The 25384-nt window shown below is 48.5% G+C and overlaps 3 protein-coding genes across 6 annotated transcripts in view; all 3 read right to left on the bottom strand.

The window, feature by feature from the left end:
- Nucleotides 1–111: 111 nt before the first annotated feature.
- Nucleotides 112–1318, bottom strand: CHCHD1 (coiled-coil-helix-coiled-coil-helix domain containing 1). Of its 2 annotated transcripts, none has more exons than XM_002718411.6 (3): nucleotides 1169–1318; nucleotides 948–1066; nucleotides 112–430 (listed from the first exon to the last, which is right to left on the bottom strand). In XM_002718411.6, exons 1-3 carry the CDS (start codon nucleotides 1290–1292, stop codon nucleotides 317–319), a joined length of 357 nt encoding a protein of 118 aa, XP_002718457.3. In that variant the 5' UTR covers nucleotides 1293–1318; the 3' UTR covers nucleotides 112–316. The 2 variants fall into 2 exon arrangements, with proteins under 2 accessions (XP_002718457.3, XP_089169616.1); XM_089313490.1 differs by having other exon boundaries at nucleotides 1258–1318.
- Nucleotides 1319–2186: 868 nt separating this feature from the next.
- Nucleotides 2187–7804, bottom strand: POFUT4 (protein O-fucosyltransferase 4). The gene is made up of 3 exons (XM_002718412.6): nucleotides 7052–7804; nucleotides 6305–6930; nucleotides 2187–4660 (listed from the first exon to the last, which is right to left on the bottom strand). The coding sequence occupies exons 1-3, from the start codon at nucleotides 7754–7756 to the stop codon at nucleotides 4513–4515; spliced, it is 1479 nt and encodes a 492-aa protein (XP_002718458.1). The 5' UTR covers nucleotides 7757–7804; the 3' UTR covers nucleotides 2187–4512.
- Nucleotides 7805–7913: 109 nt separating this feature from the next.
- The window catches only part of SEC24C (SEC24 homolog C, COPII component), a 28017-nt gene continuing 10546 nt past the window's right edge, over nucleotides 7914–25384 (bottom strand). Inside the window, exons 4-24 of one of the 3 annotated variants that reach the window (XM_051823207.3) lie at nucleotides 23533–23705; nucleotides 22944–23315; nucleotides 22512–22648; nucleotides 21083–21151; nucleotides 17322–17433; nucleotides 16967–17094; nucleotides 14842–14980; nucleotides 14549–14664; nucleotides 14252–14376; nucleotides 13921–14112; nucleotides 13614–13707; nucleotides 13290–13406; nucleotides 12802–12972; nucleotides 11864–11960; nucleotides 11620–11765; nucleotides 11274–11412; nucleotides 11012–11130; nucleotides 10733–10912; nucleotides 9619–9810; nucleotides 9312–9401; nucleotides 7914–9163 (exon numbers count right to left, since the gene is read on the bottom strand). In XM_051823207.3, the coding sequence (XP_051679167.1) occupies nucleotides 9023–9163; nucleotides 9312–9401; nucleotides 9619–9810; nucleotides 10733–10912; nucleotides 11012–11130; nucleotides 11274–11412; nucleotides 11620–11765; nucleotides 11864–11960; nucleotides 12802–12972; nucleotides 13290–13406; nucleotides 13614–13707; nucleotides 13921–14112; nucleotides 14252–14376; nucleotides 14549–14664; nucleotides 14842–14980; nucleotides 16967–17094; nucleotides 17322–17433; nucleotides 21083–21151; nucleotides 22512–22648; nucleotides 22944–23315; nucleotides 23533–23705 (3049 nt within the window). In that variant the 3' untranslated portion in view covers nucleotides 7914–9022. The remainder of the gene's footprint in view (nucleotides 9164–9311; nucleotides 9402–9618; nucleotides 9811–10732; nucleotides 10913–11011; nucleotides 11131–11273; nucleotides 11413–11619; nucleotides 11766–11863; nucleotides 11961–12801; nucleotides 12973–13289; nucleotides 13407–13613; nucleotides 13708–13920; nucleotides 14113–14251; nucleotides 14377–14548; nucleotides 14665–14841; nucleotides 14981–16966; nucleotides 17095–17321; nucleotides 17434–21082; nucleotides 21152–22511; nucleotides 22649–22943; nucleotides 23316–23532; nucleotides 23706–25384) is intronic. The other 2 variants (XM_051823209.3, XM_051823210.3) reach the window with 2 other exon arrangements.

The raw sequence follows: 25384 nt of genomic DNA, 5'->3' as shown, positions 1-25384 counted from the left end.
TAAAGGACTTCAAATGCACGAAAAGAGAAGAAGCAAAGATCTTCCAGGGTCTAGAGGAGGAAACAGGGTTCAAGAATGGCAGGGATACCTAGTTCACAACAAAAGGTCGAGTTCCCTTCGAAGGATTTTATTTCAAAATAAAGCAAAACTTCCATCCGGACCATGCATATGCCAAAGAATAAAGTAGTTTGCCTTATGCATCCTTCAAAGAGAGCATATGCCTTTCAAAGAGGGCACAGTGGCATCAATGTCTCTAAAACATCTTCATGCAGTCCTCAGAAGCTATATTCCAGCCATTGGAAATGCTTCTCTATTTTCAGCTGATGTGATGTTTGTTAGGAAACCTCTGTAACAACTTATTCAGTTTCTTGGGGGGTAAACTCCCAGATTCTCCCGCAGCTTCCTGGAGTGATCTCATCTTTCTGGCTTCCTGAAAACAAAGAACAAGATTGACAGTTCCAATGTCGGCCTTGCCCTGAGCCCGTGGTTCTCACAATGCCCTACAAAGCACACTAAGATATTAACCAGCCTGAAGAGATCTGTGTCATTCACTTGGGACTTGGGACCTACAAGCTGGTTAGTAATTAGATCTAAGCTGGAAACCACTATCCTGAGCTCTGTTTCAAACAATGTCTTTTTGAGCAGCAATTTAATTTTTTCAAAGTTGTTTTCCCATACATTACTTCATTTGACACCCACAAAATTCTACAAGGTGGGTATTGATATTAACTTCATTTTATAGATGGTAAAGCTAAAGCTTAAGGCAGTGAAGTAAATCGATCAAGATCGCCTGGCAACACCGTAACCTTTCCCACTTTGGCATGGGTTAACTGACTCACAAAGGAAAGTAAGGGCCTTTCCTATAAGCTAGTAAAAGCCTAGGAGAACCATCACTGGTATTTCCCCTCCCAATTCTCCTCCCAGCAGAAAACCTCAGGAGTCGTCACCTGAGCCCTCGAAGCACAATCGAAGAAATCCTGGATCTCTTTCCTGCACGCTCCATCGCGGAATTCGTTCTGCTTCCAGCAAGCCATCATCACCGACATCTCCGTGACACAGGTCGCCTCTGGAGCACCAGAAATGCACGGATGCTCAGTCACAAGGAGACCTTTTCCTCTCCCGCCCGGCTACCCAGTCGCTCGGGGACCACCTAGCTCCGATTGCTCACCGCCCTTCTCCCGGCGCCGCTCCCCGATGCGGTTAGCTAGGATGAGGGGTTTGCTGGGCTTCAGTATAGGCCTCCGCGGGTTCCCGAACCTGGCCAGGCGGCCCCGAAGACTGGGCGTCGCCATTGCTCCCGGAGCTCCCGGCAGGCTCTGCGGCGCCGTGCGTGACCCGGCGTGACCCCTACGAGCGTGACGGAGCTGTGGGAGGAGCAAACAGGCTCTGCTGCCGGAGGGCAGGTACTTTTTTTTTTTTTTTTTTTTTTTTTTTGGCGGGGTGGGGTGGGCTGGGGTTTGGGCAGCAGCCACGCTGGGTTGGAACACCGGCGGGTCGATACCACTCAGCCGGTTCGGAAACACTTTGGGCCGTTCCCTTGCGGGCTCCAGACCTTTACGTCTGAGGACAGTATTGGGACGGCGACGTCCCTGAAAGTGTCCCGGTAAAGTGGACGCTCTTTCCTGGAGGTAGCTGGCTGGCCGGGAGGGTGATTGACATACGCCAGCGCAGAGGTTGAGAGCGAATTAAAATAGGAGACTTGATATTAGGGTGGGAAAATTTTCTGCTTTTATAAACCTACTAAAACTTAAAAAAAGAAAGAAACTACTTACAGGAACACTCCAAAGCTGCGAAGAAAAATTACGTTTATTTATTTTCTAACTACTACTTCGAATGTTTTTTCGTTTGTAAACGATCCATTGGCTAGGGTGAGGTTTAAACTCTTTCGCATTCCTCGTCTTATTAATTCCTCTCGCCAGGCTTAAGAAAGTACCATCAGTTTTATTTTCTTCATAGCACCTATTGTAGTCTGAATTATCCTGTTCATTTCTTCTTTGTTTATGGCCTTACCCTGCCCCAACACCTATTTAAAAATAGAAGGGAGCTTGTCTATCTTGTTCATGGCTGAATTCTCAGTGCCTATAATAGTGCCAGTACTTGTTGAATGAACAAATGTTTGAAATATTTTTTACAAGTTTCCAACTTTATCATAATCACCCCTCAAAAAAATCAAGCAGAGGACACTATTTTAAAAAGCAGTTTATTATACAAAATGAAACCTGAGATAATAAAAAATAGCAATATTTGCAGTAACAAAGGGGCACAACCGACACACTCCAGTAAGTGTAAATAAGATTCCCATCAGACACTTCCACTACCAAGAACCCAGCCTGCAGCAAGTAAACCTGTTTGTTGCTGCAAACAGAACAGGCAGGGTCTCAAACCATAGAAAATTGACTTTGCTCGCTTTATCTGTAAGGAAAGTGAAGCTTTTAGCTGACAAGGACCATGCAGCTAGTCCTGGTTCCACAAGTGCTTTCCCTTGTAGAAATGTAGCACCTCGTTTACCCTGTTCTGTTGTGAAAACGTATAAGGTGATGGGAGTAAAAGAGAATATCTGGGAAGCAATTAGCACAAAGCAGGCCCAAGTCTCCAGGAATTCATAAACAACTGGCCTACTTTGTATGCGGAAGTGCTAAATGCCAGTGCGGGCTAGTATAATTACATGGGAGAGGTAAGAGTAATTCCACTCTTTGCATAACCATCACTTACCCTTTTTATTGCACATAATGAAATGCAATGCATGTACATAATTCAATCCTAACCTAGGTTTGTTCTTGTGTAATATGTATTTTGTACTGTATTAGCATCTACCTTTAAAAAGACTAAAAGCTTAGAAGTCAGAGTCCTATATTTGAGTGTCTACTATATCACATATATATTTTTGAACGTCTGTCTTTCCCAGTTCTTTATGCAAAAGGCCAAACAGGTTAAGCAAATTTTCCCTGCCATTATGAGGGACATCTTTTATTAAAGAATAAAGTGAAAGCCGGCGCCGCGGCTCACTAGGCTAATCCTCCGCCTTGCGGCACCGGCACACCGGGTTCTAGTCCCAGTCGGGGCGCCGGATTCTGTCCCGGTTGCCCCTCTTCCAGGCCAGCTCTCTGCTGTGGCCAGGGAGTGCAGTGGAGGATGGCCCAAGTACTTGGGCCCTGCACCCCATGGGAGACCAGGATAAGTACCTGGCTCCTGCCATCGGATCAGCGCGGTGTGCTGGCCACAGCGCGCCGGCCGCAGCAGCCATTGGAGGGTGAACCAACGGCAAAGGAAGACCTTTCTCTCTGTCTCTCTCTCACTGTCCACTCTGCCTGTCCAAAAAAAAAGTGAAAAGAAGGATATTGGCAGTGAAACCAACCTGAGTTACAACTTTGCTTGGCCATATCTTTAGATGTCTCATTACTAAGCATGGGGCATAGTTGAAGAATCCAATGTGTCTATCCATAGAGATATAATAAAATTACAGTCAAATGTACCGATAAGCTATGGAACTTCTCTAGTCATATTAACACTACAACCAGCGTAGCTCTAACTTTTGTGTTCCACTGCCCCAGATAAAGCTCATAGTCTCCCTACTCCTTATACTATATGTTCAAACCACAGCAATAGAAGGGTTTGGCTGCATCCCCAAGCCTGACTGAGGTTTTTTTTTAGCCAGCTGCTTGCCATGGTTTAAATCTCCTGCTTTGTCTTCATGTTCCTTTGAGTTTAGGGCCTTGAATGGGCTCCATCAAAAAGTCTCAGCCGATGAAAGGAAATCAGTAATAGAGTGAATGAAGGACTGACTTTTTCTGCCAGACTTAGTGCCCACCTTTGATCTAAAATAGAATAGGGAAGTATGAAGTTGTCATGGCATGTATCAGCCACTGGATCTTTCTGTTCATGAGACGGAAACAAATTCCAATTACATGCCAAGAAAGAAGCAAACCAGCAGTAAGGATGATGACAAGATTTCTCTATCTCCATCTGAAATGGTAGAAAAGGGCCTAAAACCAGGAAAGAAAAAGGCATTTAAAATAAAAAGTTTAACATGAATGGCAAGGTATATGATTTTACAAAATAAAAATAGATCAGCAGTTCTGCTTTTTTACCAACTCAACAGTTCTGAGAATGAGATGACTGGGAAAGGTACTACATATTGAGGGGTTTGAGGAATCCAACAAAAGAACATGTATGTCATGACCTGGCCCATCTTATCTCTCTGGTAGTCAGGTGCAACTGAGGGGATGAAATAGCTTAGAGAAGCGAGCAGTCCTCTAAAAATACTGTTGGACCAGCACCTTCGGACTTCTGTTTGTACTGAACAACAGCTGGATGCCTCCATATCGTCTTCAGGAGAGGCGATCTTCACCACAGACACATCGTTAAGATAAAACATCCGTAGATGGCACTGATTTCCTTGAATCCATGATAATGCAACATTCAGTAAGGGTTTGTGCAGTGGATACTCCTTTTGTCCCATGACAGAATAAGATCTCCTTAGCTCTACCAAGTTAAAGGCTCTTGCAAAAGCAATTAGAGATTTTGGTTCCTTTTCATGAAGATCTTATGTAGGTAATCCCAAAATTTACTCTGTTGTGTTTCATTGTTGTGGATCATGGCAGTGAGAGCTTCCCCTTGGTCCAGACTTTGCCAGTAATCTTGCAGCCACATCTCCTTCCAGCTGAAATACCAAAATGGGGAGGTGGATTATGGACTACAGCACAGTCCTGGGTTTCTGTGAGTGAGCCAAAGAAATATTAAGCAGACAGAGTAGTCTCTGGCTAGCATAAAAGCTCTGCTGTGAGGGGAGGGAAACGTGGAATAAATCTAGCCCTAGCTCAAGTGACAGGCAGTAAGTCACAACACACAAGTATCATACAGCTCACCCAGTGAGTTAAAACTCCTGACTTGCCTACTCTGAAATGTGGAAGGAGCTCAGAGGCAGGCACAGCAGGGACTAGACTTGGAAGTAGTCTCCCTCAGGCAAGCAAGGGAGGAGTCTGGATGGTTGTATTTCCAAGTTTCACTTTTGATCCAGTAATCAAAATGAAGATGCAGTGCATCCAACTTCTAGAAGATAGAACCTGAGTATTTATTTCCTTAATGTTTTACAATTTTCGTTTAGTAAGTCCTAATAGTATGTCTAGCAAAAAGTAGGTACAGATTACTTGGTGGAGAACTTTAGCAAGCAGCATATGTAGACGGCTCTTTGCTGCCATCCATTGTCTAGGAAGGTTTCTACAGGCCATCCTAGCAGCCTGTCTTTCTCCAGTTTAATCTTTCTGCCTTTCTCCCAGTAGATGTGGCTCAATGCAAGTGGCTTCAACATTTTCCCACCCCACCTGATGCCACATTTTCCTGCCATCTACTACTGTAGTCTATTCACTTCCAGTCCCCACTGCCCACCACTGTTAATCGTTAATCTTTTGAAAACATTCCTTCAGTTCTGTCTAGGGTGAAGATACAATGTGTCACCCAAGTCAGGATACTTTTTTGAAATTTTTTTCTAAATTTATGTGAAAGGCAGAGAGACAGAGTGAGAGGTAGAGCCAGAGATCTCCACTGGTTCACTCCTCAAGTGCTGGCAACAGCCATGACTGGATGGACCAGGCTCAGGCCAGGAGCCCGGAGCTCCATCCAGGTCTCCAACATGGGTGACAGACACCCACGTGCAGCCTCCCAGGGTGTGCATTAGCAGGAATATGCAAGTAGAAGCAGGGCCAGAGTTCTAACCCAGGTACTCCAGTATGGGAGGCAGTGTGGCTGTTCCAAGAAACATCTTCACTGCCACACCAAATGCCCACCCCAGGGTACTTTAAGAGTGAAAGTAAGTGCTATTAATAATTATGTCTGGTTAATAGGTATAAACCCTAACTCTAGAAAAACCTCCCTCAAACTGCCCACCTCTGCATTCCCCACCCCCACCCCTATCATATAGCAGGTGCTCAAATAGCTGAGTTGATATTCAGGACCATCCAAACTCATGAGCCTCTTATTCAGGCTATTTATAGCGCAAGCCCAGTTTATCTGCCCAATTCTGTCTCCCTCCTCAGCTCCCTGCACAGGCCCCCTTTCTTTTTGAATCACTATTGCACACTTTGTCCACATAAGCTGATTTTCATATGTCGTTGCCTTGAATTGTATCTGCACCTTTACTCGGCTTTTTCAGTTTGCCTTATCTCCCCACCTGGACTTCCTGACACCCTCAGGGCAAAGGGAGCCCAGGCAGTGGTTTCCTCATACTGCCGGCCCCCTTCACTGCCACAACAAGCAAGCAAGTAAATGCTGCGACTTGCTGGCTGCAGGGCACCCCAGGAACTCTTACCTGTCATTGTCGGGAATCTCCTCCACACTGCCAAAGCCGGGGGTGGGCACTGGACAGTCCATGTGCGAGGGCTGGGCTATGTGAGGCTCGGGGACTGGGATGTCCCCAGGAGAGGCTGCATGGGCTCTCTGGGCTTGCAGCCGAGCCAGCTCGTGGTCGCAGACGAAGCACTCGAAGCCGTTGAGGTAGTTGGGCAGTAAAGGATCGTTCACGCCCCACTCGCGACGCTTCAGGCTATCCAGAAGGAACTGGTTGGTGATGCCCCCCGGTTGCTTGTATGCCAGGTATTTCATATACTCCGCATCGTTCTTGTCCAGAAAGTCGATAAACTCTGCCAGCTTCTGAGGCGACTCAAAGTCGTCAATAAGGATGATGGACTGATTGTTCGGCATCCAGTCCCGCACAGACGGCGAGCCGCGGTACACCGGCACGGCCCCCAGGTGCATGGGGCGCCACAGTTTTTCCGTCATGTAGTCGTTGCAGATGGCATTTTCTAGAGCCAAGTGAAACTTATAGCGCGACAGAAAGGCCAACAGCTCTGGATCCTCGGTGGTGGCCGTGGCTGTGTCCTGTAACCGGGTGGTGGGCAGCTCCCGATTCTGCAGGCATTTCCCGTACGAGTCCACCTGAGCGGGGGTAGAGTACCGCCGTCAAAAGCTCAAAAGCGTACGGCCGGGGCACCCTGGGTCCAGCCTCAGCCCGGCCCGGCCCTCCCCTCCCCCGGCCCGCTCCCGGCCCCCCACCCACCGGGATGTAGCGCATCAGTTCGCGCACATAGCGGTCCCGGTCCGCCGGCACGTCGCAGTGCGACTGCAGGTAGAGCAGGGGTGCGTAGCCCCGGCGCCGCCACTCCGCGCGCTCCTGCAGCGGAAGCGCCGCGCGGCGCAGGTAGGCGGTCCCGGGCAGCCATTGCAGCGGCAGAGGGTAGTCCGAGTGGCGGCTAAAGGTGGCGGTAAGGTTGAAGAGGCGGATGCCCGGGCCGTGGCTCAGCAAAAAGTTGTTGAGGGGCGACTCCTCGTGCAGGAGCGCCCAGCTCTGGTGCGCCAGGCGGGGCAGCGGCGCGTCAGACGCGCGGAAGTCGGTGCCGTAGAAGAGCAGCGCGCGCGTCCGCAAGTCTCCCCGCACTCGTCGGTCCCGGGACGCCAAGCACGCGCCGAGCGTACACTCGATGCGCTCCGAGTCACCCGGGAAGTGGGGAAATAGCCCTGGGCTCCACCACAGTAGCACTGGCAAGTCCGCTGCCTCCTCCCCCGGCTGCTGGGCCCCAGGACTGCGCGCCACCCCCACCGCGCCCAGCGCCGAGGGTGGCCGGAAAACCGCGCCATCCCACGGTTCCGCCCACTCTGCCTCCCCGCCGGCCTCGGTCTCCCCCGCGGGCCCAGAGCCGCTAGCCGCACAGACACTCAGCACTGCGAGGGCGGCTATTACAGCCGCGACGCGGCCGGCCGCCATGTCCACTCTGGCAGCAGGCACCCCGCCCACCGACCAAGACCCGCCCCGCGGCGAGTAGCGACCGGACGAGGTTTTACACCAAGGGGGCGCGCTGCGCATGCGCAGCTCCTCACCCGGTGGCCAGAGCTGAAGAGAAAATGACAGCTGGAGATGAGGCTACTGGTTACATCTTAATTTATTTTATTTCTTTACAAATTAAAGATGCATTGAAAAATAAACCAATGAAGAGAAATGAGAGGTCCAGAGCAGGGGCATCCCAGGCTGGGAGCAGGCAAGCCTGGCCACCATCAATCCTAGCCCTTGTTCTGCCCCAGCCAGTTGGGGTTGAAGGTAACTGTCAGCCACTCGGTCAGTACCACAGCCCTAGTGGCGTCGCGGTGGGAGAGAACATGGCTGCGACTACCTCTGCCCCTCTCCCAACAACCACCGGCTTGGAGAAGCAGTGCTTCCAGTGGGAGCTCAGAGTGGGATGTGGGCTGGCTCTGTGAGGTATTGCAAGTTGATGATCAGGCTCCCTCCAGAACCATCTAGTGTTGGGCCCTCTCCAGCTGGATGGGGGCTGGTACCTCTCCCAGGTGTTAACATATTTTGCAACTCAGTTCCCAGGCTCATTCATCTCTGACAGTGTGCCTCCACCCACAATGTGATCACCAGTCATTGCATGGGACAGAGAACACGTGGTGGAAGCAGAGAGAGAAAATCAACCACCCTCAGTAATGCTTACGTGGCTATTGTTCCCCAGGCCCAAGAAGGACCCATCCGTTGTCTCTCCATCACCTACGGTCTATACCCCAGCTCTTGTGCACCTGTATGTTTTATCCCTAATATAGGAAGTTGTTGATGACACTGAGCTGAATTAGCCAACCCCTCTAGTAATGCTGGGATCCCCACTCCTTCCTGCTTGTCCCTCTCCTCTTGGAGGCTGGTCCAAAGGGACATATAATATTGCTAGGGTCTGGGTGCCTCCAGACCCCCAACACCAAATCATATACAGTGAACTGAGAAACTACATTCATTACAACAGGATTAGCAGGAAACGGAGGGTAGAGTGAGGGGATGAGGGCACCTTCCATCAGCAGGACATGACAAGAGTGGTAGGATACTTGAGCCCAGAAAGAAGGTGCCTCCTTATGTCTCCCCCTCCCAGCAAAGAGACTGAGGTCAGCTTACATGACTTATAAGATATGGAATTGTCCCGATTTCTCTGCCATCCTGGATTACTTTATAGAAGCTGGCCTGAGACCCTATGCCAGTTACCCTCTTGCTTTAGCTCAGTAGCTGCCGGATCTCCTTGTGCATGTGACAGAGAAAGTCCACGTAGGATGCTCCCCCACTCAGGCTTTTGTCTTCCACCAGGAAGTGCTTGAACAGCATCTCCAGCTTGTCCTCCTGTTTCACCACGATAAGCTACGGCCAGAACACAGGGTTATGAGGTGGGGCCAAAAGGAATTAAACCTGCCCAGAAATCCCATGACCTAGTCACCTACTCCCCATCCCCTCTTTTCCAGGTGAGGACTCGATAAGGTAAGAAATCCAGGGTTCAGATCAGTGTTACCTTCATGTACCGTGATCTCTGTGCCCTTAAGCTATCGATGAGGCCTCGAACCTTCTTGGACAGTGGATTATCAAGAACTGGCAGAACACTCTGGAACACAACATTCATTCATGGTAAGGTACTCTTGAGTTCAGTCAAGATGGGACAGCACAAGATTTACACATCATCTGGTACCACGAAGCAGGGAACAATGATACATTCCCACTCCCCCTATTGTTTCCTGATATTTAAGGGTCTAGCATTCTAACTTTATCAGCTCCCACTTATATCAGGAATTGTACTTCTAATACCCACACCATGCCCTCACCAAGCCACTGGTGATCTGGCTGAAAGAAGCAACGCTGAAAAGGCTCTGGACAACACCCTGCTGGACACTTGCTCCCACCCAGAGGAAGAGATTGAGCCCGTTCTCCAGCAAGTATATATCCCCACTGCTTAGACGCTCTTCAGATGCTCGAACTGCTGGTGGTTCAGTGGTACTCTCAATGGGAGACTTTGTCTAGACACAAGGACAAGAGGGAGCAGAAGGTTACCAAGGACCAGAGAACACATCTGTGCCACCCCTTCCCAATTCAGAAAGCTACATCTCCATACACCATCCCTTCTGAGGGTCTCTAACTCTGTATATGAAAATTATATCAGATAATGTATGTAAAAAAAAATTCAGGGATGGGCACTGTGGCACAGTGGGTTAAGGCCCTGACAGGCCAGTGCTGTGGCATAGCAGGTAAAGCTGCCGCCTGCAGTGCCAGCATCCGATATGGGCGCCAGTTCAAGTCCTGGCTGTTCCATTTCCCATCCAGCTCTCTGCTATGGTCTGGGAAAGCAGTGGAAGATGGCCCAAGTCGTTGGGCCCCTGCACCTGTGTTGGAGACCAAGAAGAAGCTCCTGGCTTCTAGCTTTGGATTGGCACAGCTCTGGCCACTGCAGCCAATTGGGGAGTGAAGCAGCAGATGGAAGCTCTTTTTCTCTCTCTCTCTCTCTCTCCCTCTCTCTGCCTCTCTGTAACTGCCTTTCAAATAAAATAAAATTGAAAAAAAGGCCCTGACCTGCAGCACCAGCATCCCATATGGGTGCCAGTTTGAATCCAGCTACTCCACTTCCAATCCAGCTCCCTGCTAATGTGCCTGGGAAAGCAGCACAGGACAGCCCCAGTCCTTGGGCCCCTGCACCCACATGGGAAACCCGGAAGAGATTTGATCAGCTCAGCTCCAGCCACTGAGGCCATTTGGGGAGTAAACTAGTAGATGAAAGAGTCTCTCTCTCTCTCTCTGTCTCTACTTCTCCTGGTAACTCTTTCAAATAAATAAAATAAATCTTTTGAAAAAAATCCACTAATGTCAGTCACAGATAATGTTGCCCTTTTCCCCTCTCCTAAGAGACTTTATTCAGTGCAGTGTCTCACATTCCCTCAGTCATACCAGTGGTAGAAGCCGAGGATAGAAGAAGACATTGGTCTCAGCCACATCCATGGAGGTAACCAGCTGTCGGACATAGGCACGGTCATCAGTAGTGACTTCAGCTCCAGGCTGCAGGACATCACTCTTCAACACACAGTTCAGGTAAACTGGGAGTAGCTTCATACACTCAGGAAGGATCAACTGAGGGGTTCATCAAATTAAATGAAATCAGTCATGAAAAATGCCTCCCAAATGCAAAAATGTTATCACAGTAACCCCTCCATTAACATCCCTCCTCACCTGTCCTGCAGAGGAAGGGCTGGCACAGTTCTTTCTATAACAGGCCAGGATCTGGGCACACTGGGTGATGAGACTATCACGGACAGTCTTCACAGGGCTATTGAGGACTCCCCGGTATGCTGGACAGGAAAGGGACAGGGCACATCACTGGTTAGGTACCCACCATACATGCCTTCCCACCATCACACCTACCAAGGGCTCACTGACCATCCTAGACCTTTCTCTCAGCCCTACTCCCTCCCTGTTCGGCCTCTACCCTCACCAAATTTGGCCATGTAGTTGATGAGCGTGTCAGTCTCACAGTTTCGATACAGATCAGCCAGCTGGGTGCAGCAGTTCAGGGCCAGGTTGTGGATGCGGAGCCGACGTTGCCCTGCACAACTGGTGTAAAGCAGGGCACACTAGAGGAAGGGAAAAAGGAAAACTCACACCCCTACCTCACAGAAGCCCCCAGGAAAACTGCCCCTGTGCTCTATTATGAAGTCTCTCCCCTCAGCCTCCTCTGCCAGGCCTCTCTCCCCACTCCTCACCCTCTTCCCTGCAGCCTTTTTATACCCAGAGACTGACATCCCACACTTCCTCCCTGGCCCCTGCCTCTGGCCTGCCACCTGAAGGAGGGCACCACTCTCTTCGTTGAGTCGATCATCATGCTTGAACTCCACAGTCACTGTCTTGTCCCCATCCAGCCCAGCCAGTTCCACATCTGTTGTGTTGCTCATGTAGAAAGCGCCAAAGAAATCTACAGCACGGATACCTGAAATCACAGGAAATAGGGTGAGGGCTAAGGTAGGACAGGTACCACGTGCCTCCCTCTCAGTGTTCCTCCCACATACTCCTCCAGCCAGGACTGACCGGTGCTTGTCCGGACTCGCATCACAGCATCAAAGCCAACCACCTTCTGTACATCACGACGCAGGTCGCTCAGGAACCGTTCCTGGTCATTCTCTGCCTGCAGTTCCCCCACACGCAGAGTCACATCACTGAGTAAACAGCTCCCCCTGCAGTCCGCCTCCCTTCACCTCTCCCACCTCTCCCACTCCACACATCTGCTTTATTTGAATAACACTAACAGTGAAGATTATCATGATGATGACAATGATAGCTTTTAAGCACTTACTACATGCCAGTTACCACACTGAGTAGTTCACATATAATTACTTAACTCTGTAAACAAATCCTAATTAACACATCTCACAACCCATTTTACAAATTAAAGAACAAAGGAACTAATTAATTTATTTGAGTAACAGGCATTTGGCACAGTGGTTAGAACATCACTTGGGATGCCTGTATGTCAGGCATGTCAGAGTGCCTGAGTTCTAGCTCTACTTCCAATTCCAGCTTCTTGCTAATGCCCACTGGGAGTCAGCAGGTAATGGCTCTAGTACTTAGGCCCCTGCCACCCACATGGGAGACATGTGGCTTCTACCTGGCCCAGCCCTGGCTGTTGCAGGTATTTGGGGATTGAATCAGTGGAGGGAAGATCTCTCTGTATCTCTCTCTCTCTGTCTCTCTATGCCTTTCAAATAAAAGGAAAATAAATTTAAACATTTCTTAATTAAAAAAAAAAAAAATGGAGGTCCTAGAGCCAGTAAGTTGTGAGGCCAGAAAATCAACACAGGACTGACTGCAAGGCCCTTGCTCCTAACCATCATGCTCTCAGGCTTACTTCTTTCCACTGCACGGCTACTATTCCTCCTGTCAATGAGACAGTGGTTAAAGAGCCACTTCATATGTAAGCACACATTCCCAGTCTCGTGCCACCTGCCACCCAGAATCCCACACTATACCTGAAAGCAAGCATATTTGTAGACAGAGCCACCAGTGAGCTGGGGCACCACAGAGAGCGTGGCCACATCCACATACTGGTTAGGGAAGAGGAAAAGATCTACACAGCAGCCTTGGGCCACACACTCTTTGGCCAGGGTCTGATAGGCACCTGTCTGAGGCTGGAACAATGTCTGGGGAGGAAAAAGACAATATCAAATATCTCAGCTCTGTGTGTGAAACCTATATATGTAATACAGGCTGTTAGTTCCTAGGAATTTGCAATAATAGTACAATGTTCTTATAAAAAAGTCTACCAAGGGCTTTTGGCTCAAGGTGGGATAGGGAGGTATGGGAACAGTGGAGAATGCTGGCAGTCACTGATGTGACATGTGAAAAGGCAGGGCGTTTGGTCCCAGTCCCCCTCAAGAAAGCTTAGAGTACGACATTATGAAGAGTCACCACCTTATTCTGTAATGGGAAGTCCTCCCCCCGTCTTCCAGTCCCACACCTTCTCCTTGTCTGTGTTGATCAGCTTCCTGTCATCTCTGTTCTTCAGCTTCCCTGGGGCCTCTGCAATGGGGAGGGATGTGTGGAACAGAAACAGCTTCCCTGCACACTCGGCAGCCTAGGAAACAAGACAGCACCCTATGTCTATCTTTCATCATCTGTTATTCATTCATTCCTTCCCTTGACATGTATTAAGCACCAACAACGTTCAGACAGGTTGAATTACTGGACAGTCATCAACCACTGAAGTAACAGAAGCTGTATCCCAGGGTGAGAAGCCAGAGGAAAGGGAGGTGATGGAGGATGCCAGGGACTTCAGCCTTACCTTCAGAGCTTCCATGCCAGCCTGGATAACTGGGGCAAATACTGTTTCTGTCTCCCTTGTGTCTGCAAACATTTCTGGAATCTGATCCAACAAGCTGAAGAGATAGGTGATGGGAGACAACCAGAATTGCTATTCCGATCCCAGATGCTTCAGTTCTTAATTCCCAGAAGAGTTATTGGCCTCAAGACTCTAAAACTCCACAGCCACAGCCACAGCCCCTGTCCATCTACTGATTCCTATGATACATTCTCTGGCCTTTGGGCTGGACCCTTTCCACTCTCTTTTACTTCCACAATCTGATTCCTACCTGGTGATGACTGCCCGAGATTCATTGACATTGACCAGGAATCCATCCAGCAGTGGCACAAACACGTCAGCCACATCAGATACAACCATCATCTGAGGCTGGGCCAATGAGCTCTTCACGTTGTAGAAGTGGAGCACCTTATTGTAGGTGACAAAACCAACGCGAACTGCTGACTCTTCTGCCCCGCCTTCCCTATAGAAGGTGATACTGTTACCCAGATTTGCCGCTTTTTCCATCACCCACAACATCATGATATCAGGACCCATTTGCCCAGTCAACCTAGACACCCCAACATTAACAGAAGGAAGCACCTGGGCTCCGGAACGCTCACCTAGGTAGAAAGTCTAACAGTGACTTTAGCTCCTCACAGAGGAGCCTAACAAGGCCAGTCCGGATGGCATTGTAGGAGACGTCAATCATGAAGATGAAGGCAGGAGGGCTGGGGAACTTATTGTTCTGCAGAGGAAGGAAATGTTGCGAGGAGAGGGGTTTTATTAAGCAGGCCAATTAACTAGAGAGAAGTCAGCATCAAAGCGGACTTAGAAGGAGTGAGGGAAATGACAACAGCAGTTCTTAGCTGTCTCATTATCCTCCTCCCACTGCTCCACCCCCTGCTACCCTCTCTCACCTTGCAGTAATCTACAGTGGCCAGGAATTCATAAGAGCCCAGGGATAGCTCAGGACGATCATAAGCATCCACACGTTTGCCGGTATGATCCAGATGCTGAAAATACTGGGGGGGAACTGTGGGGAGTAAGGCAGTGTGTTACTCAAGGGTCTACTCTTAATCTTAGTAATTCTGGCCCTAGTTGAGCCTCATATCCCCAGCTCTTGAAAAACAGACCCTAATTTATCTAAACAGAGAACAATGAACATGCAGTCAAGACCTTCCCCAAATCCCACCTCTATGAACATACATACCATCATTGACACAGCTGCAAAAGCAGCACTGGAAGCGCCTCCCTCCCTCGACGAACTGCATGAAGGGGCACATGTACGCTTTGCAGCGATTGCAACGCAAAGGGCCTGATTCTCCGTGATCCACAACATAAGGTGAAGCCTGAGGAGTAAAGGGGAAGGGGCTGAGACATGGAGGGAAGCTACAGTGGGTTCAGACATGTGGTAGCAGACGAGGAGAACAACCTGGAGGGAGAAGGAGCATGGCTCAGATACTCCACCTGGGGAGGAAATACAGTGGAAGGCAATGAGGTCTAAGGATGAGGGTGCCGATCACAGGAAAATGTCCCCAAGTGTCTAAATTCAATGGTTTCTTTTTCCTACTCTCCACTCCCAGAACTATACTTCTTCTTGAAGTAGAAATGTAAAACCAAGCTAGGGGCTGCCAAGGGAAAATGAGGAGAAAGCCAAAGATTATCTAAGACTCTGGGTCCATCTTCATTCCCCTTTGCTCTTGCATTAGGAATCTTGACTCCTGCTTCCTTCTTTAACCAAGTTATTTATGACACTGCTCTACTCTCAGGATTTTATGACACTTATTTATGCCCTAAGCAGATGTCAAACAGATAAAGAGACCAGTGGCCAACCATTCCCACTGGGACCCAGAAAGAGAAAAAGAAAAACCAAAGGGGAGCATTTGGCACAGCAGTTACGATGCTTTTTAGGACACCTGCATCCCATATCAGAGTGCTTGGTTCGAGTCCTGGCTGTTCCACTTCCAATTTGGGTCTCTGCTAAATGCACATCCTGGGAAGCAGTGTATGATATCTCAAGCACATGGGTCCCTGGGAAATCCAGACTGAATCCTGGGCTCCTGGCTTCAACCTGGCCCAACTTCGCTGTTGCAGGCATTTGGGGAGTGAACCAGCAAACGGAAGATCTCTCTCTACCTTTCAAATAAAATAAATGAAAATTAAAAAAAAAAAAAAAAAAAAGGCAATGCCTGGGTTTGAGTCCCAACTCTGCTTCTGATTCTAGCTTCCTGCTAAGGCACACTAAGGGGGACAGCAGATGATGGCTCAAGTACTTGGGTCTCTGACACCCAAGTGGAAGACCCAAAATGAGTTCCATGCTCCTGGTTTTGGCCAGCCTGAGCCCCAACTGTTCAAGGCATTGGGAAGTAAATCAGCATATGGAAGATTTTTCTATCACTGTTTTCAAATAAAATGACAATAAATAATAAAATAAATAAAGAAACAAAAACACAGGGGCAGGATTTGTGGCACAGTAGATTACACTACCACTTAGGACCCCTGTATCCCATATAAGAGTGCCAGTTCAAGTCCTGGCTACTCCGCTTCTTATCCAGCTCCCTGTTAATGTGCCTGGAAAGCAATGGATGATGGCTGGAGTACCTCAGTTCCTGCCCCCCACAGAGTTTCAGGCTCCTGGCCTCAGCCTAGCCCAGCCCTAGATGTTGCAGCTTTATGGGGCATGAACCAGTGGATGGAAGAGCGCTCTCTCAAACACACATTCTTCCTTCAAATAAATAAATATTAATACACATACACACACACCATATGAACTAAACTTTGAGGTTCCAGTTCCAGAGGACTCTATCTTAAGCTGGAGAAAAGATGCATGAACATCAGGCATCCTACCAAGGCCTGGCTGAGCAGCTGCCCAGCTCTTCTCATGCTGATTTCAGGTGCTGGGATGACAGATCAGGGCCCAAGGATTTTAAACTACCTGTTCTCTTATATGCTATCCTAACATCCCTAACCTACCTGGGCTGACAGGACTGCCTATAAGGAAAGCACAGAATGATGTTCTTCTCATTTGGAGATGACCATGACAGTAGAGGTCCTCATATTCAGCTGTCTTCTCCCCTAAAAACTGGCCCTGCTCTTTTCATGCTGTTTGCTTTTCCTCTGCACCTTGTTCCTATGCAGCAATTTCTTGGGCTTTTGCTCTCATCTGCTACCATCTCCTCCAGGCACAGGTCCTGGGACAGAAATTGCTTCAAATACTCTTGCCTTTAGTCCGACCAAGATATCCCACTTGAACAGCCAGAATCACACCTAGCAGGGATCCCTGTTCCCCCTCCCTTCCTCCCTCTCATTTTACCCTAGCCCCCTCCCTGACTCACCTCCTCTGGGGGCAGCCTTGCCAGCGGCTTTATGACAGCTGCCAGGGGCACCTGAGCCTGCTTAGCCATGTCAGATGTGCAAGGGATATTATAGGATGTACATCGGATGTACCGGGGACTTGCATTCCCTGGGGAGGAGGCAGAACACCTGAGTCAGATCACAGAATCTTTCCAGACACCAGCTCTCCATGGTAATCCACCCCATCACCTCCACAAATGCTGGAGCTGGTAGGTTTTGCTCCCAGAAAGATAGGGGGTTGGGCTGGTCTCTGGTTAAAGACTGACAAAAACCCAATCTACAAGCTGATTATGTTGGAGAAAACGCCCTCACAGGAGGAGTTCATGCCCTTCTCACCTTGGTCTTTCACCAGGAAGTTGGTGGTGACTAGGGGTGGCACCTGGCCCCGGACTCCTGTAACAAATGGCTCTGAACCCCGGTTGTTCCTGTCATCTTCAATGACCTGAATCTTCAGGGAAGAAGTGAAATGAGTGAGGTGACAAAAGGAAGAGGAATCACTAGGCCCCAGAGGGTCATGAGAAAGACATGCTAGGGCACAGCACAGAAACTAACAGTTTGCCAGGGAACACCTCATGCAGCAGGTCTGCTCTCCTTCTGGAGACCACACAAACTGCTGCAATGCCGATCTTCCACCAGAGCAGCAGCAAGGGCTTGGGCAGGCAACATTGCCAACAGGCTTCTTGGGGAGCTGCCCCGACCCCAAATTAATGGCAGGCAACCTGTAGTTTCTCCTATTCCAGGAAAGCTGCAGCTCTGATCGAAAACCATTAGATATGATTAATTCCATTCCCCTCCTCTGCCATGCCTTCCCCCTCCTCTCCCCAAATACATTCTGAGCCAGAGCAAGAAAACAGACAGCAGTAATCATGTAAAAATGAATCTACCTGGAATGACTCTACACTTGATGAACAGGGGACAGGGTAAGGAGATAATCAGACAGCCAGAAATGGTCGGGTAAGGTGAGGAAGCAGATGCTACCTTCCTTCAGGTAAGCATCAGTGTGAATACACGGGAAGAGAGGATGAATACCCAATCAAAAGAATTGCAGAGATGGTAATCAAACCCCTGGTAGGCTGGCCAACTTTCATTCAGTTACTTTAAGAGGACTTATGATAAAACTAGAAAAAGTAAAGGGCAAATAAGACTCTATCCCACAGCAATAAAGTTGAAACTTAGAAATATATCAAAGTCAGACTGACACTGTGGTATAGCAGGTAAAGCCGCCGCCTGTAGTGCTGGCATCCCATATGGGCGCCGGTTCAAGTCCCAGCTGCTCCACTTCTGATCCAGCTCCCTGCTGATGGCCTGGGAAAGCAGTGGAAGATGGCCCAAGTCCTTGGGCCCCTGCATCCATCTGGAAGACCTAGAAGAAGCACCTGGCTCCTGGCTTCAGATCGGCCCAGTTCCAGCCCTTGCAGCCATTTGGAGAGTGACCCAGCGGGTGGAAGATCTCTGTCTCTCCCTCTCACTCTGTAACTGCCTTTCAAATAAAATAAATAAATCTTAAAAAATTAAGAAATATATCAAAGTCAAAAAGACTTGCCAGACACTGGCACTGTGGCACAATGAAGTAAGCCACTGCTTGGAAAGCCCAAATCCCATAACAGAGAGCTGGCTTCTCTGCTTCTGATATAGCTCCCTGCTAACAATATGCCTGGGAAAGCAGCAGATGATGGCCCACTTGGGCCTCTGCCACCCATGTGGGAGACCCAAATGGAGTTCCAGGTTCCTAGCTTCAGCTTGGGCCAGCCCTAGCAGCCCCAGCCACTGCATCCATTTGGAGTGAACAAGCAGATTAATGATCTGTCTCTACTCCTCTCCTCTCTCACTTTCTCTCCCTCTCCCTCTTTGTCATTCTTTCAAATAAACAATAAATAAACCTTACAAAAAGGAAAAAGACTCTTTGAGGGCAGGCATTTGACGCAATGGTTAAGATGCCACTAAGGACACACACATCTCATACTGGAGTGCCTAGGTTAAGCCTCAGCTCCACTCCCAATCTGAGTTTCTCGCCCTGGGGGGCAGCAGAAGATGGCTCAAATACTTGGATCCTTGCCACCCATGTGGGAAACTTGCAATTAATCACAGACTTCTGGCTTCAACTTGACCCAGCCCTGGCTGTTGTGGAAATCTGAGGAATGAACCAACAAATGGAATATCTGTATCTCTTTCAAATAAATTTTTAAAATATATAAAAAAAAGTAAAAGGCTCTCCAGATGAGAAAATGAGCCACATTTTCCCAAACCAGCAGTCCCTTTTCCTTTAAGAAATGTCAGAAGATGGGGCCAGCACTGTGGCATAGTGGGCTAAACCTCCACCTATGGTGTCAGCATCATGTCCTGGCTGTTCTTCTTCAGATCCAGCTTTCTACTATGGCCTGGGAAAGCAGTGGAAGATGGCCCAAGTGCTTGGGCCCCTGTACCCACATAGGAGACCTGGAGGAAGCTCCTGGCTCCTGGTTTCAGTTCAGTCCAGCTCTGGCAGTTGCAGCCATTTGGGGAGTGAACCAGTAGATGCAAGATCTTTCTCTCTGTCTCTCCTTCTCTCTGTCTGTAATTCTGCCTCTTAAATAAATAAATAAAAATTTTAAAAAGAGAAAAAAGAAAGAAATGTCATAAGATAGCATAGTGGGGCTGGTGCTATGGCTCACTTGGCTAATCCTTCGCCTGCAGTGTCGGCACCCCAGGTTCTAGTCCAGGTTGGGGCGCCGGATTCTGTCCCGGTTGCTCCTCTTCCAGTCCAGCTCTCTGCTGTGGCCCAGGAGTGCAGTGGAGGATGGTCCAAGTCCTTTGGTCCTGCACCCGCATGGGAGACCAGGAGGAAGCACCTGGCTCCTGGCTTCAGATCGGCACAGCGCGCCGGCCACAGCGCACTGGCCATAGCGGCCATTTGGGGAGTGAACCAATGGAAAAAGGAAGACCTTTCTCTCTGTCTCTCTCTTTCACTGTCTAACTCTGCCTGTCAAAAAAAAAAAAGATAGCATAGTGGTGTAACAGGTTAAGCCAACTGCTTATAACATCAGCATCATATACTAGAATGCTGGTTAGAATGCCACATACTCCACTTCCAATCTAGCTTCCTGCTAATATACAGCTAATGATCCAAGTATTTGACTTCCTACCACACATGTGGGAGACTATGATGGGACTCCTGGCTCCTGGCTTTGGCCTGGCCCAGACCTGACTTTTGCAGCCATTTGGGGAGTGAACAAGTGGATAAGTGGATGGAAGATACCTCTTTCTCCATTTCTCTGTGTCTCTTTCCCTTTCAAATAGATAAATCTTAAAAAAAAAAAAAAAAAAAAAAAAAAAAAAAAAAAAAAAGGCCAGTTGGAGGAGGGGTAACATTCAGCATAGCAGCTTAAGTGACCACTGAGACACGTGCATCTTATGTTGGGAGTCTCAGCTATACTTCTGACCCAGCTTCCTGCTAATGTGCATCCCTGGGAGGCAGCAGATGATGGCTCAAGTATTTGGGTCCCTACCACCACATGGAAGACCCAAATGGAGTTCCAGGCTCCTGGCTTCAGCCTGGTTTATCATTGGCTGTTGCAGGCATTTGGGGAGTGAACCATTGGAGAGAAGATCTCTCTCTTCCTGTCCCTCTGTCTCTCAGCCTTTCAAATAAAAATAAAAATGAAAATCAAAAATAAATGCCAGTTTGGGATATGATGAACCCGTACAATAGCAGCTATCTACCCAGATGTTTCTGTATAACTGGCTGTAGACAAATCAAACTCAAAGTTGAAGGACCTACCATTCAACTTTGTCCTATTCCATCACATGTCACATCCAGGCTCCTGGAGGAGCCAGCAGGACTAAAACCAAACATTAACATGCCACCTGACCCCAACCCTTACAGCCTGACCTTCCACCACCCCATACTCAAGGCACTGCCAACCACTTGCTACCTCTTCACTACATGGTGACTTGAGGCATGCATATCCTTCTAGCTGTAAAAGCAAGAATCTAGAAGGGCTAAGGGAAGAAGATGGAGAGGGATGGACATGGTGGATGAGGTGAAGATGAGGTCACAGGCATGCATGGTGGCACTAACACAGGGATGACAGGTACACACACCCACCCTCTGCACTTACTGGACTAGGAATGGCATCAGGGTCTATTCTGTGCCTGGTTTTCTGCTGAGGAGGCAGCTCATTGAGTTGCTTTTAGTGTTTTAATAAATAAAGGCAGCAGGGGAAAATGGGGAAGGAGACAAAAGAACAAGAGGCAGATGTTACATCTCTCAACCCTGATGAATTAGACATGAATAACTGGAGCCCAGCTTATGCTGAAATCAGGTCCCCTCTAGATCTGACATTCCAAGTCTTTCTAGCACAACATAAAATCCTTATTGGCTCAGACTATGATACAGCAAGATGAGGAAAAGGCGCAAACAGGAGGCAAGCAAGGGTTATACAGAGAGAGGCTGAATGGGAAAGAGAAACATTTCCTCTAAAGGCCAATCTCCCAGCTAAGGACCGCTCTTTTGCAGAGAGCAGCTGCCTCTTACATCCAACCAGACTCTCCTCACCGAAGGAGAGAAAAGGAAGGTGGGTAGCTTATTCCTCTCAGGTCCTCCTTAGCCATCAGGCTCGCTCACCATGGTGGCTCCCCAAAGGAAGAGGGAAGAAACAGAATGGAATATGACAATGGCTAAGCATGGTGAGGTAACTGACATAGCAAACGTTATAGACAGAATTATAAAGTGGCCCCTACTCAGCAGTATAGTTCCAGCCTCTGTGCCAAGTCTCATAAAGACGGCCAGAGGCATCTGATGGCTCTGAAGGTGAGACACCCACTTCCCAGGAGAAGTGGCTTTCTCAGCAAACTTTACACACACACATACTGTCCCCCTAAACTGTACATCATTTTTCCCCAACCACAAAGCAGGAGCCTACTAGACAAAGCACAAGGGCTTACTCCTAAAACTTGATCCAAGTAGGAACAGAGAGAAACCACTGAGGTTTTCCTTCTCTTAACACCTACACCAGAGAATCCCACCTGCTCTATAGATTAGCAGGAATGCCATCCCCCCAGATTTAAAAGCACAAACCCAGCTACTACTTCACAGGAAGCCAAAGGTAACTATACTATGTATGTCCCAGAGTGACAGAACACAGTCCTTAACCTAGAGCTCTACAGACACTGCTAATCACTCCTTCCCTCCCTGCCCAGCTAAAACCAGGGCTTCAGGGCAAGCACTGTGGCATAACGGGTTAAGCCTTTGCCTGCAGTGCCAGCATCCTAAACGGGAGCCAGTTTGAGTCATGGTTGTGCCACTTCCAATCCAGCTCACTGCTAATATGCCTGGGACAGCAGCAGAAGTTGGTCAGCCCCCCCCCCCCCAAGACTTCTGGAACTTCCAGTTCTAGTGTAGAGAGTCAAAAATAACATCTAGATTCTAGGTCTATAAACAGATGAATGAAAAGGGAAAATTATCAAAAAATACTAGGCAAACATCTCATCTAGGTTGACCTGTTTCTCTGGCACTCCTTCCCCAGGACCACCTAAACATCTACTTACAGGGCTTGGGATGGCATCAGGGTCCAGGCGCTTAGGAGGCAGTGGCTGAGGAGGCCCAGGCTGACTGCCAAAGGCAGGTGCTCCAGGGTAGGGACTTCCATAATTGGGCTGGGGGCCCCGGGCTGGTCCAAAGGAACCTGAGAGACAAGGACACAGGCTGATAAGAGCAAATCCCTGCCCTATCTCTTCAGGCCTCAGGGAAATGAGGAGACTCCTATAAATGTAGAGTCATTGATTATATTAATGTCTGGCAAAACCATCCAAAAACCACTCCATCCAAACTATGAGAAAAAAGGATGTCTTGTAAGCTCCACATCCTACTAATACCTGGAACCTGTCCATCTAGTTCACCACTTAGCAAGCTATACTGAAAATAAACAGAAACAAACACACCTGAATAGCTGAAGCCTTTGGCTTCTAAAGAGAACTCACCATTTTGCTGAAGCTGATAGCCAGGCTGCTGAGGGGAGTGCATAGGTGGCGGTGGCCCGGGGGCCCCGGTCATCTGAGTACCAGGGGGCAAAGCTTGAGGAGGAGGTGAGGACACATGGTTGGGCTGGCTCACTGGAGGCCCCCCAAAACCCTGTCCAGGCAGAAGTGGACCAGTCATTGAAGGCATCCGAGGGCCCCCTGAAGATGGGGGTGTGAAGCTGGAGGCCAGTGGTAGAGCAGAGCGCTGGGGAGGCTGGACCCCAGGATGACCTTGGGTCTGGCTAAGGGGAGGTGCCTGGCCCTGAGGATAGGAGCCATACAGACCAGAGTTAGGGAAACTTCCTGAGGCTGAGGCCAGTGATGTTGGTGGTCCTGCAAAGAAGGGGAGGTAAGAGTCAGAACCCAGATAACTCATCTCCTCATTCATAAATGCTCCTTGCTCAGTAAACTACTTCCCTTATTACATAAGACTGCTGTACCTTGTGGGGCTCAGAAGCACAGCAAATAAAAGGGATTCTAGTACACTCCTAAGGCTTAATGCTTCTGAAAACAAGGGGACAGTAACGTTTCTGTGATTGAAGCTACTCACCATAGCCCAGCCCTGAAGGGGGTGGGGCTGGGGCCGCAGCACCACTGATCTGCATTCCAGCCAACTGGGCAGTCACCTGTGCACTCGTTGGGGGAGGCCCATAGGGCTGAAGCACAGCTGGCTGGCTGACCACAGGGGCCAGCGGGGACCCAAATGGCTGAGACCCAGGGAGCCTGTGAAGACAAGGAAAGCAGAGGTGACTAGTGGGGCTCAGGTACCCTTCAAAGTGGCAGGTATGCCACATCCTCCAAGAAGCTACACTGTTTCAAAGCATCTTACTCACATCCTGAGCTCTTTTATGGCTTCATATCCTTGTATATTTGTGAGTACATTATATTTCTTATCACGTACACCATGATTATTCATGAAAATCTTGTTTTCCACTAGGTTCACTCCAGAAACATATGCTGAGGGCCCTCAGGTCAAATACCACTTTACTCTGATAGTTAAATTATTTACTCTGTTAGTTAATTATCACCTCTTCTGCCTCAATCCTTTGTTGACAAATGGCCTGTTTTGTAATCTAAGGTCCTGAAGGAGTTGAAAGGAAAGGCACACATAAGCATGCATATTAACATGTACTTAATAAATGTGGTATCAAAAAATGCAGTTTGATAGTTCAATTTTTACTAATTTATTTTTTAGTATTTACTTGAGAAGCAGAGAGACAGAGACAGACACAAAGAGCCCCCAACCAATGGTTTACTCTCTAAATGCCCACAATAGCTGGGAATGGCTGGAATGAGCCAAAGCTGGAAGCTGGGAAGCCAGGAGCTGGGAATACAGTCCAGGTGTCCCCTTGTGTGTGGCAGAAACCCAATCCCTTAAGCCATTACCGTTGTCTCACAGGGTCTGCACTGGCAGGAAGCTAGAATCAGGAGCCAGAGCCAGAGCCAGGAAACAAAACCAGGACTCTGAGGCCAGCACTGTGGTGTAATGGGTTAAGCTTTCGCCTGCCATGCCAGCATCCCAAATGGGCACCGGTTTGAGTCCTGGCTGCTACACTTCCAATCCAGCTCCCTGTTAATATGCCTGGGACAGCAGCAGAAGTTGGTCAAAGGCACTGGGCTCCTGTACCCATGTGGGAGACCCAGAAAAAGCTCCTGGCTCCTGGCTCCTGGCTTCAGATAGGTCCAGCTCTGGCCATTGCAGCCATCTGGGGAGCAAACCAGCAGATGGAAGATCTCTCTATCTCCATCTCTCTCTGTAACTCTGCCTTTCAAAAACAATAAAATCTTAGAAACAAAACAAAACCAGGACCCCATATGAGATGCAGGTGCCTTAACCAGATTTTTTTTAAAGATTTATTTATTTTATTTGAAAGGCAGAGTGACAGAGAGAGAATCTTCCATTCACTGGTTTACCCCGAAAATGCCTTTAATAGCCCTGGCTGGGCCAGGTCAAAGTCAGAAGCCACAAACTCCATCTGAGTCTCCCAAGAGGGTGGCAGGAATCTAAGCACTTAGGCCATTATCTACTGCCTCCCAGGCACATTAGCAAGAAGTTGGATGGGAAGTGTCTTGATCCAAGGCACTGTGATATGGATGCAGGCATTCCAAGAGGCAGTTTAACCTGCTATGCCACAACACCTGCCCCATGACCAAGTATCTTAACCACTAGGTTACTCACTCACCTCCATTTAACTTTCACACTAAATTATTTATTTACTTTATCCTGGGAAAGATGTTAGAAAAATATATAAGATCACAGGATCAGGTAAGCCAAATTTGGCATTTTTTACTAATCAAAAAAGATGTTAAGTGTGCCAGAAAAGGACTAGAGGTACAATTGCATAAACAGGATCACCTTCCAACTGGGTTTATGTAGTCACAACTTGTTATCTGGATGGCCA

Source organism: Oryctolagus cuniculus, chromosome 15 (assembly GCF_051225735.1).
Source record: "Oryctolagus cuniculus isolate XC-2025 breed Fujian yellow rabbit chromosome 15, ASM5122573v1, whole genome shotgun sequence".
Lineage (NCBI taxonomy): Eukaryota > Metazoa > Chordata > Mammalia > Lagomorpha > Leporidae > Oryctolagus > Oryctolagus cuniculus.
The sequence above is the reverse complement of the archived record's forward strand: the minus strand, read 5'-3'. Positions and strand labels throughout refer to the sequence as shown.

Excerpts from the sequence above, each read along its gene's own strand:
- CHCHD1 (XM_002718411.6), bottom strand. The coding sequence starts at position 1,292 with ATGGCGACGCCCAGTCTTCGGGGCCGCCTGGCCAGGTTCGGGAACCCG. Across the intron at positions 1,067-1,168 it reads GCGGCGCCGGGAGAAGGGCG|AGGCGACCTGTGTCACGGAG; the intron begins GTGAGCAATCGG and ends CTGGTGCTCCAG. Across the intron at positions 431-947 it reads ATTGTGCTTCGAGGGCTCAG|GAAGCCAGAAAGATGAGATC; the intron begins GTGACGACTCCT and ends CTTTGTTTTCAG.
- POFUT4 (XM_002718412.6), bottom strand. The coding sequence starts at position 7,756 with ATGGCGGCCGGCCGCGTCGCGGCTGTAATAGCCGCCCTCGCAGTGCTG. Across the intron at positions 6,931-7,051 it reads AACTGATGCGCTACATCCCG|GTGGACTCGTACGGGAAATG; the intron begins GTGGGTGGGGGG and ends ACCCCCGCTCAG. Across the intron at positions 4,661-6,304 it reads GAGATTCCCGACAATGACAG|CTGGAAGGAGATGTGGCTGC; the intron begins GTAAGAGTTCCT and ends TTGGTATTTCAG.